This window comes from Mus caroli, chromosome 7, assembly GCF_900094665.2.
Source record: "Mus caroli chromosome 7, CAROLI_EIJ_v1.1, whole genome shotgun sequence".
Classification (NCBI taxonomy): Eukaryota; Metazoa; Chordata; class Mammalia; order Rodentia; family Muridae; genus Mus; species Mus caroli.
The window spans coordinates 15,510,532-15,522,330 of record NC_034576.1 but is presented as its reverse complement, the minus strand read 5'-3'; the positions used below and the strand labels follow the sequence as shown (position 1 = coordinate 15,522,330).

Genomic DNA, 11,799 nt, shown 5'->3' with positions numbered 1-11,799 from the left:
TTTCAGAAATCAACGACAGGGAACAGAAACTGCATGCTCTGAAGGAAGTGCTGAAGAAGTTCCCGAAGGAAAACCATGAAGTCTTCAAATATGTCATCTCCCACCTGAACAAGTAGGTTTAGGAGCTGCTGGTTGTTTTTCCTCCTATATAAGCAGCATGTTGGGTTAGGTAACTGAGGGAGAAGGCCAGCAGGGCCTACCCTCATGTAGCATAGCTAGGCCCTTGGCATCCTTACTTTCCATTCTGGCTCTGGCTCCAAGTCTGTGGGGGGTGGCAGGGTAATTTCTCTGGCAGGTGCCTAGTGCCTTCAGAAACTTCACAGTATTAAAAATGCTGAGAGCTTCTCACAGCTGCTCCTCATCCATGTCTCAGTGCTCGTGTGAGACAGATCACATATCAGAGGGGTGCCTTAGGACAGAGCAGCCTGTCCTGGGATGTGAGCAAAACACTTAACTGATAAACAGGTTCAGCCACTCGTGGTGAGCCTCTTGGCAGAGGGATAGATAGTTTTTGGAGCCATGCACTAACTTCCTGCCCATCCCAAGCATCATCACCAATTTGGTTGATGGCCTGGGCCCTGAAGCTCCTTGAAGCTGGTGACAGAGTCAGGTAGAAGCTGGGCAGGCAGGGAGGACACCCGTGAGGCCCTGTGCAGATCTCACCTGGCTTTGCTGTCACCTGCAGAGTCAGCCACAACAACAAGGTGAATCTTATGACCAGTGAGAACCTGTCCATCTGCTTCTGGCCCACGCTGATGCGGCCTGACTTCAGCAGCATGGACGCACTCACAGCCACGCGCTCCTACCAGACCATCATCGAGCTCTTCATCCAGCAGTGCCCCTTCTTCTTCTACAACCGGCCCATCAGCGAGCCGCCAGGGGCTGCGCCTGGCTCCCCTTCAGCCATGGCTCCCACTGTCCCCTTCCTCACTTCTACACCTGCTACCAGTCAGCCATCACCTCCCCAGTCACCTCCTCCAACCCCTCAGTCCCCAATGCAGCCATTGCTGTCCTCTCAGCTCCAAGCCGAACACACGCTGTGAGCCACCACAGCCCAGGAAGCAGGAAAACCAATCGTCTTCTTGACAGGGTGGCATTTGGCCTTGAACAAAATCAGGTCCCCTGGGGTGGAAGTCACAGCCAAGCGCCTTTTTAAGACTTGAGTGGTGGCACTAGCCAGTGTCCCCCATGGCTGGGCAGTTGAGCACCCTGCTCTTCACCTGCCCTGGCTATGGCTGTGGCAAGCAGTGAGCCCTCACCTTGTCTGGGCCAATCTGAGGACTGAACTGACCAGATAGCGGCCCCATCACCCCTACTGCTCCTTGGACCCCTTGGCCCATCCTGTCTGCCTGCACCAGCGTCAGGCCCCACCATCGGGACATCACCCCAGCCTCTGCCAGGGGCAGAGGTAACCCCAAGCAGGGCTGGCCCCTCTAAAGAGGACATTTCCCAGTTTGTCCTTTCTCGCTCATACCTACACGCACCTGCAGCAGGGGTCTGGGGAACATGTGGGCTATGGCTCTGCTACCCCGTAGGACACACTGGGTCATTGGCATGGCCCAACAGCACAGCAAGAGGAGAGCTTTGTGCCTATACCCAGTGTGTGGCTTTCCTCCAACCCCTTCCCAGACTTCTGATCCATTCCCTGCAGCAAAGGAACACTGGAAGAAAGATGGAGCTCCTCCACAGAGACAGAAAGAAACCACAGCAAGAAACCAGACCTCAAGTTTCCACTCTCACCTGCCAGGTGGCCACTGGGTAAACAAGTCCTTTTGTCTATGTGTGACAGCAAAGCAAGGACACCTGGGCAGTAACTGCAACCACAGCCCTCTCCCCCCCACTCCCTAAGAACACAGCCCTTGGAAGGATTGTTAGCATGGCCCCCACCCCTCCTGCCAACCAACACACTACATACACTACTATAGAAACACTACTATAGAAACACTACAGGTGTGTGCACACAGCACCCAGGTTGGCATGTTTGGTGTTGAAATGGGGTCATTTCATTCCATGTTATGAATGCAACCAGAAAGGGTGTCTGGGATATGAGCAGATGTGGCATCTTCCAGAAATGATCATCTGGTTATGGAATGAAGGGACCTGTTCTCAAGCAAAGGTCATCACAGTGACCCAACCCGGACACTTCCCCAGCAGCCTCCCCATACTCTGCTCCTGATGTGGCAGCCCTTGTCGGCTCCTGCCTTTGCCCCCCACTTTAATCTAAGCCCTGGGCCATGAAATCTGACACTAAGGTACCCTGAGCATAGGAGGGGCATGGGTCGCACCATTGCACTTTAGAAATAACACGTGGGAGTGTTCCAAGGGCCTCAGGTGGACTGCCACCCTGCCGTTATCTCTGTAGGACAAGAGGAGGATGAGTGGCCTCTGGCCCAGGTCCTGGCTGTCTCCCTATCTCTAACACTTGGCAACATGAGGTGCTTGCAAACACTAAGGTTGCCCCTGCAAAGTAAACGCCAAGACAAAACCAAACCCAAGGTACAAATGTGTTACACGTAAATGTTTTCCTTCCTGGGGGTCTGTGTTGGATGTTGTGGGCCTGGAGTCAGTAGGAACATACAATGTGTGTAGTGTCCGCTAAGGTTGCAGTCAGTCCTCTGCCCCAAGCCTCAGCTACTGAAATGGCTTCCATTCAGTAGCTTCTGTGTTGGGCCTTTGTAGAGATGGAAGTGGAGCCATCCTACTGTGAACAGTTATGAACCAGGCCACCCATCTATAAGGCTGCTGCATGTGCCTGTTAGGTTGGCAGTGGGTGGCAGGCAGAGGCAGGCACGCGATTAGTAGAGCCCTGCTTGGACCTCACTTTGTGGATACCAGGCTGGTGCACCTCACTTTTCAGGCACTCTGAGTGTCTTTCCCACTCATGACAAGGCAACCACAGAAGTCAGAACAATCAGGCTTGAGTGGGTGGCCAGGTCAGCTACTGCCCTTCCCAGAAAGTAGCCCTGGAGGTGACCACAGCCTGTCACCACCCAACATCACCATGGGCTGGGTTTTGTGTTTCACATTGGGTAGTATGTGTTCTGTCTGCACTGTCCCACCTTCTCATCTCTACCTTTTAAGGGATATGGAAAGGTCTGGAGCTCCCCACACTCTCCATTTTCCCCAGCCAAGGCAGACAGCAGCACTAACAGACGTCTTAGAACCTTCACACTGTCTCTACCACTCCATGGGATGACATAAGAGCAACTTGTAGGCCACAGGGGTGGGGTGAACCCTTCTGTGGTCTGTACCCCTGGTCTAGTGGGAAGAATCCCTGAAGACCTGCATCCCCTAAGTGAGGACCCTACAGGGTACCTTGTGCTCTGCCCCCAGACCCATAGACTTAGCAGTGGACCAACTACGATCCTCATCTCTTAAAGTCATCTACAGATGGCAGGTGGAAGAGAGTGGTTCTCCATTCCACATCCACTGCCAGTGTGCATGGGGACGGCAGGGGATGGACTGGGTCACGCTAGGACTGCAGCAGCAAGGGACACTGTAGAGAGGCTAAGGCTTAGAGGCACTGTTACCCAACCATGAAGCCACCCAAGTAGTGGAGCCAGGACATAAGTTATTGTTCACATTAAAGAATCATGTTCCCTGTGTACATTTTAAGCAAAGGAAAAGTCTTGGGATTGTATGGGAATAAAACTTGTTTGAAAATTTGGAATAGTGCTGCTGTCAGCTTATTTTTCTGGTACTTGTATTTTCTATGTTAAATGATCTTTATATGTGTTGGATTAACAAATATTTTGAGTTTCCTGAAAACAAACAGAAACATTAATGGTATTGAAGTGTGTTAGTAGTCTGGCCGTGTGCCCAAACTTATGTTTCTCAGCAAAAGTGGAAACCTGTCTGTAAAGCAAGTGTAACGATGATTTCCTGTATCATGGGAGCTCAAACCAGGACCTCTCTAGTTGCTGTTAGGAATGTCTGTTTCATTTCCAGGCTTTTTTTTTTTTTTTTTTTTTTTTTTTTTTTTTTTTTTTTATAAATACGTCATGGGTTTCTGAGGCTCCAGCCTGTTTAGTGCATGGGCAGCCATCCTGGCAGCCAAGACATCTCTGACAGAGGTGTTTTTGTTTGGTTTTGTTTTTTAAGATTATGTATTTGCTACAAAGTATTGTACTTGTCTCAATGGGAATGGTGTTTAAAAAAAAAAAGACAGAAAAGGCCTTATGTGATATGTATCATAGTTAATAAATCAATCTTGTAAAAAAAAAAAAAACAAATAAAAACAGGCCTGAGAGAAATGAAGGGCTGCAGTCTCCAAAGCAGCCTGGGGCCAAGTGGGGACAATCCTACCCCCCCCCCACATCCTCTACAGCGTGTTCAGAGGACAGAAGTCGGAGAACTGCAGATGGTCAAAAGCTTTGGAAAGTTATAAGAAGTGAGAAGGCTAGCCACCTAAAGAAGCCACCACCAAAAACATTTCCACCACCCCTGAAAATATTGAGAGAGTAACTACGTGTGGTGCACACATGTAGTCCTAGGACCAGGTGTGCTGAGACAGTTGGTTTTAAACATCGGTGTAAGGAAGTTTGAGTGGTTGCGAGTGTGGGCACATGGCTATCACGAAGGCCCATCGAAGAACCACCTTGGTGAAGTAGGATCACCCCATCCTCTGGATCCCAGATGAGGGCAAGTGCTCTTTCCTCTGCCTCCATTCTAGTGCTCTAGAATACTGTAACTCGGCCCTGCTGAGATCCTGACAGATCCCACATGCACGCTTAACCTGACCTCCCATGACCTTCCCTATGGCAGGGGCTTAGAAGTTCCTCATACAAGATGTCTATCACAGCACCACCATGGATGGGAAAAAAACTCCAGGCAGCCTCAAACTTCAAGCCTACCTCCTCCTCCTCCTCCTCTTGAGTTTTGTTTTGCTTCAGGTTTCTCCATATAACCCTGGCTGGCCTGGAACTCACTCTGTAGACCTGGCTGGCCTTGAACTCAGACATCACCTACCTTTGCCTCCTGAGTGCTGGTATTAAAGGTGTGCACTGCCACTGCAGGGCTACCTATGTGTGAGTTAAAGGCAGTTGTGAGCCACCCAATAAACTGAACTTGGGTCCTCTGCAAACGCAGCAAGCTCTCAATCTCTGAGCTATCTCTCCATCCCCTATTCAGTTTTTTGTTTGTTTTTTTGAAACATAGTTTTATATGAATGTGTTTCTGTGGGTAAATGCAGTGCCTGTGGAGGCCAGCAGAGGGCATAGGATCTCCTGGAACAGGGGTTACTAGTTGTGAGCTGGGGAGAGAATTCTGGTCCTCTATATAAGCAGCATACACCTTTAGCCACTAAGCCAACTCCACCCCAAGATGGTATTAATGTGTAGCCCAGAGTTTTGCTATACTCAGTACAATCCTGAATCGGCCTCCTGAGTGCTGAGATTACAGGTGTAAGCTACCACTCACCTAAGTCTAGAGTTCTTGTGGGCACATCTGTGACTCTCCTATGCCCAACCAGAATGTCGTCACCTGATTCTAGGCTGTTGCAGTGGCACATTGGGTAAAAGTACTTGCCACCAATTCCTGAGGACTTGATCCCTGGGACCTCCACAGTTGTCCTTTTGTTTTTATTGTTTAGTCTGGAGGAGCCCTAGGCTAGCCTTGAACTGATTTTCCTGCCTCCAACTTCCCCGGTTATAGGGTTGCAGATAGGCTACTCCCCACCCCATGACTAGGAAGCTCTTAAGTGTACTTAACTTGGCATTAGATTGTCTCCACTCATTTAATTCAGAATCCCAGAGCATGTGCTCTGTGCCGGGCCCCAGGAAGCACAGGCACAGCTCTACCTGCCCAGAGTCCACTTCTCGGTGGAATTATCAGAAGTTGTCACAGCTGTGTGTGTGTCTGCTGTGATCAGTGGGTCGCTCTTTAAGCTCTCCCTGAGGAAGTGACTCAATTAACAGCATATACTGAAAAGCAGCCAAGCCTGGTGTTACAGGCCAATCATAGTAGCTACTCAGGCTAAGGCAGGAGAATTTCCCTTTTCAGGCCTGCTTGAGCCACCGAGGAATTAAAGATTTAGCAAGATTATCTCACAAAACGTAAAGGGAGGTGGGTGTGGATCTGTGGTAGAGTTTGCCTAGCATGCACAGGCAGAAGGCTATGTGTCCGGTCCTCAGGGCAAAAAGGGGACAAGATATTAAGCCAAGTGTGCCTATAGTCCCCACAATCAAAACCTGGGGTGGGTGGGGTGCAGGACAGAGAGATGGCTCCGCAGTTAAGAACACTGTTCTTCCAGAGGATCTGGGCCCGATTCCCAGCACCCACACATATGGCAGCTCAAAATCGTAAGTCCAAGAACTGACACCCTCACACAGAAGGCAGGCAAAACACCAATGCACATAAAATGAAAGCTGAGGCAGGTGGATTATGAGTTTAAGGTACGCTTTGAGACCTCATCTCAAAATCACTAAAAACATCAATAATGAGAGAGACAGTCCAAGCCAGAAAAGATTTGAGTAAATCCTAGCCTGGGTGCTGAGTCAGTTGGATTAGCACACTGCGAGAATGTGAACATGAGAAGGATAGGTGGGGTTTGGCACATCTTAGAAGTCCAGACAACAGAGTCAGTTGAATGTTGAGTGCACCTGTGAGAACCAGTGCTGGACATGCCAGAATTGGCATCAAAGCAACACCTGCAGAGAGAATGCACTGCCTTGTTCCATGTGGCCACCAGGGGTCAGCAGAACATCATCCTGCCGTGCTGCATACAAAAGTTGAGATGGGAAGAAAGCACCCTGGGGCTGGGGGTGTGGGGGAGCAGCTAGGAAGAGACTTGTTCTGAAAACTGGGCCCTAGAATCAAAGTGTCTCACGCGTCATACTACGTCATTCTCAGTTGGTTAATTCATCCACCAACCTCATCTCCTACCAAGTCCATTCATTTATTCTGCCACTGTTACAGAGGTCAGGAAACAAGCCCCACTGAGCTTTATAAACTAAGAAACTTAATTCAGGCCAGGTGCGGGGCGCCAGACATCTGTAATCTCGACACTGGGGAGCCTAAGTTTTTAAGACTGGCTTAAGTTACACAAGACCTTGTCTCAAGAGGGGAAAAGCAACATGGGGCTGGAAGGCTGTTCTTGTGAAGGACCCACATAGGGTCTCTCAACCATCTGTAATTCCAGTTCCAGGGAATCTGATGTCCTCTTCTGGCCTCCGTGAGCACCAAGCCCCAAAACTTAAATACAGAAAAATATATAAAAATAATTTTGAAAGATTTCAACAAAGACTGATAACGTGAATTCAATCCACAGGACCTACATAGGAGATGAGAATGGACTCTGTCTGATCTCTCCACACAATAAGCAAATAACTCATAAGGGCTGGAAAGACGGCTTAGAGGTAAAGAAAGAAGTACCTGCTGCTTTTCCAGAGGTCCTGAGTTAGGTTCCCAGCACCCATGTTGTGACCTCACTTCAACTACAGGGGATCTCATGCTGCCTTCTGGCCTCCAAAGGCATTGCACGTATGATAAAATTTAATACATAAATTTAAAAAAAAATAAAAATAATCCTTGAACCTGAAAATGTGATTCAGCAGTACAGAAAACTGGCTGCTCTTCTAGAGGACCCCGGGTGGATTCTTAGCACCCACATGGTGGCTCACAAAATTTGTAACTTTTTTTTTTCCATTTTATTTTTTTATGAGATATTTTCTTCATTTACATTTCAAATGCTATCCCCAAAACCCCCTATACCCTCCCCCCATCCTGCTCCCCAACCCACTCATTCCTGCTTCATGGCCCTGGCATTCCCCTGTACTGGGGCATATAATCTTTGCAACACCAAGGACCTCTCCTCCCATTGATGGCCTACTAGGCCATCCTCTGCTCATATGCAGCTAGAGACACAGCTCTGAGGGGTACTTGTTCATATCGTTGTTCCTAATTTGTAACTCTTTACTCCAAGTGATTTGACACCCTCTTCTGGCCACTGAGGACACCAGGCATGCAAATGATTTACAGACATACACATTCAGGCAAAACAACCACGATACATTAAAATTAATAAACTAGTAGATTTATAAAAATTAATAAATTTGTTGGGCAGTGGTGGCACATACATTTAATTCTAGCACTCCGGAGGCAGAGGCAGACAGATCTCTGAATTCGAGGCCAGCCTAGTTTACATAGTCAGATCTAGGACAGCCAAGCTACACAAAGAAAACCCTGTCTCAAAAACAAGCAAATAGGGCTGGTGAGATGGCTCAGTGGGTAAGAGCACCCGACTGCTCTTCTGAAGGTCCAGAGTTCAAATCCCAGCAACCACATGGTGGCTCACAACCATCCGTAACGAGATCTGGCGCACTCTTCTGGAGTGTCTGAAGACAGCTACAGTGTACTTACATATAATAAATAAATCTTTAAAAAAAAAAAAGAAAAGAAAAATAAAACATACAGCTAAAAAAAAAAAACAAACAAGCAAATAAACCTATCAATAAATTTGACTGTGGTAACCTACAACTGCAATCCCGAGAGGCAGAGGCAGGTAGATCTCTACAAGGCCCGCCAAGGTTACGTGGTGAGATCCTGTCTGAAAACAAGAAATAATTGTAAGTGTAAGGGCTGGTGTGTCACTTGGATGCTAGAGAGCTTGCTGATGTACTGGAAGCCCTGGGGTTGAGCCTCAGCATTGAATACAAGTAGAGAACATCTAATCCCGGCAGCGTTTGCCATGCACAGAGCCCATGCACAAAGCCAAATGCAATGGCCACACATCTCTAATCCAGCAATCCTACTGTGAGAATCGAGGCAGAGACGGAATCGCCACGGCTCAGTGGCTAGCTTGCCTGGTATACCACGTGTGGCACAAACAGGCCCCTTAGCAGTCCTCTGACCATTGGGTGCCCCCTGGCGATCCCAGACAGAACTTCAGCTCCACTACCAAGCAAGTTTTCAAGCCTTGCAAGTTTTCACCAGCTGCCCCTCCCCACCCCTCCTGTTTCTGCCATACCCAGCTCCAGTTGCCAGCCAATCCCACCAGTGATAGCTTAGAAATACCACATGAGTCTAACAGACTTGGTGGCACTCGCCCTTTATCTCAGCATAGAAGGATATCTGTGAGTATGGGAGCAGCTTGGAATATACCGAGTTCCTGGCCAGTCAGGGCTACATAGGGAGACCCAAACTCCGAAAGAGAGAAGGCTGGGGGAAGGGATGAGGGACTCCGTGGCCTTTCAGGCTATCTCCCATCCTGTTCTTTCCCTAGTGGGCCTCATCCACACAAAAACCTTGCTGCAGAGTTCAGCCCAACAGGAAGCCCAAAACACAGGCATGGCAAACCAGATTTATGTTCCAGCTCCTCCACACCCTGACCTTCGTTGTGCATGCGGGGATCTGAGCTGGGACAAGATGGGCCGTAACAGGAAAGGAGTCACACACACACACACACACACACACACACACACACACACGTTCCCTTTCAGCCTTCCACTTTGCCAGCCTTGCCTTTTGTCCCTCCCTCTGGATTCCTCAACCCTTCCTTTGGAGCCAGTTCTGAAACATCAAGCTGCCAGCAGTGGGGTGAACTCTCAGCTGCTGTGGTAAGACCATCCAGGTCACAGATGGGACCCAGACCCCCGAAATGGAGCATGTGTCTACAGGTTTGCAACTCACACAGGGTAGGGTAGAGTGTGTATTGAGGACACATGTGGCTTTGGGAACAAATACATTCCCAGCATGTAAGATAAGCCAGGGCAGCTAAAATCAGCACAGCTCAGCTCTCTTAGCACTTTTTGGCCAGTTTCTGTGTATTTTATGAGACTCCAAAAGTTTTTGATCTGCAAAGTAATGAAAATATTTTTAAAATAGACAAATGAATCTGGCTGGAAGCCTAGCAAGGTGGCTACAAAGTCCAGGCCAGGCAGAGCTACCAAGATCCTCTGTCAAAAATAACAAAACAAAAAGAGGAACCAGGCAGTATGGCCCACCTTTAACCGAACCACCTGGCAAAGCCAGGCAGATTTCTGTAAGTTCAGGCCAGCCGGGTCTACATAGAGTTCTAGGCCAGACAGGGCTGTGTAGTGAGACCAAGTCTATAAGTAAGTAAGTAAATAAATAGTGTGAGTGTGGCTTAGTGTGACTAGAATCCATCAAGTGGAGTTGGTTGTGGCATACCTCAGTGGTAAAGGTTTGCCTAGAATCCCCCAGTGAGGGGCTGGCATTTGGTTCAATAGTACCACTGAATGTTCCATCATACAGACGCCCTGAATTCCATTCCCAACAACACCAGAATAGCTTTGTCTTGTTTTATTTATTTATTTTGTGAAATATCTCATTTACAAGGTAAGATAAGACAGACGCAAACATGGAAAGGATGCACTTTTCCAAGGTAGGGAATTGAACCTGAGACCTCATGCATGCTGGTCAAGCTCCCTCCCACTGAGCTACAGCAGTGGGGAAATGTATTTTCAAATACTCAAACTTTCAGTGAGAGCAGGGATACTGTTTTTCACTTTCAAATCTTGTTAATGTTCTGTTCGTGGGAAGATGGTGAGTCCTTGGGGCTGTGCCATCCCCAGCACCACATAAACCAGGCAGGGCAGTGACTCACCTGTAACCTCCACCGGAGGAAGACAGAGCAGGAGGACCAGAAGTTCAAGGGGCTGACCTCAGCTTTGTAGGTAAGTCTGAGGCCATCCTAGATGCCTAGGTGTCCTGGTTAGTTGTTGGTGGTGGTGGTGGTGGTGGTGGTGGTGGTGGTTGGTTGTCAACTAGACACAAGCTAGGATGATCCAAGAAGAGGAACCTCAATTGAGAAACTGCCTCCATTAGATTGGCCTGTAGGCAAGTCAGCGTGAGCATTCTCTTAATGATTGCTGAGGGAGGGCCCAGTCCACTATGGGCAGTGCCACCATTAGGAAGGTAGTCCTGGGCTGCATAAGAGAGCAGGCAGGGCTAGCCACAGAGACAAGCCAGTAAACAGTGCTCCTCCATGGCCTCTGCTTCAGTTCCTGCCTTCAGGCTCCTGCCCTGACTTTCCTTCATTGTAAAATAAAACAAACCCGATTTTCCTCTTGCCTGGCCCCTGCTCCCAGAATGATGACATTATTAATAAATGCCTCAGCCATAAGCTTTGGCTCATTCCCTGACTAGCTTATAACTTATTTAATCCATTCAGGCTACTACCATTTAGTAGCCTTCCTCCAGACCCAACCTGCTTCTTCTTTAGAGTCTCCTCCAGCATCACACTCATATCTCCCCCTCATCTCTCCCTGTGTCTCCTTTTATTCTTTCATTTTTTTTCCCAGAATCCTCTCTTCCTCCCAGGGTCCTACCTCCAATTTCCTGCCTCAGCTCATTGGCCATCAGCTTTTTTTATTGACAGGCGATGGTTATATAGGAGATTCTCTCTCAGCTCCTGAAGTATTACATACTGAAAAATTAAACAAACCCTTCTCTCTCTCTTAGATAGGGTTTCTGTTGCTACAATGAAACACCATAGCCAAAGCAACTCGGGTAGGGAAGACTTTACTTGACTTATAATTCCACAGCACTGTTCACTGTTGTAGGAATCCGGGACAGGAACTCACACAGGACAGGAACCTGGAGGCAGGAGCTGATGCAGAGGCCATGGAAGGTCGCTGCTTACTGACTTGCTGATCATGGCTTCCTCAGCTTTTTTTTTTTTTAATTAATTTATTGATTATATATAAGTACACTGTAGCTGTTCTCAGACACTCCAGAAGCAGGTATCAGATTTCGTTACAGATGGTTGTGAACCACCATGTGGTTGCTGGGATTTGAACTCGGGACCTTTGGAAGAGCAGTCGGCACTCTTAACCACTG

General features: G+C 48.3%; 1 protein-coding gene across 1 annotated transcript in view; it reads left to right on the top strand.

The window, feature by feature from the left end:
* Window positions 1-3,670, top strand: part of Arhgap35 (Rho GTPase activating protein 35) — a 119,470-nt gene extending 115,800 nt beyond the window's left edge. Inside the window, exons 6-7 of the mRNA XM_021166185.2 lie at window positions 7-112; window positions 686-3,670. Of these exons, the coding sequence (XP_021021844.1) occupies window positions 7-112; window positions 686-1,043 (464 nt within the window). The 3' untranslated portion in view covers window positions 1,044-3,670. The remainder of the gene's footprint in view (window positions 1-6; window positions 113-685) is intronic.
* Window positions 3,671-11,799: the final 8,129 nt, after the last annotated feature.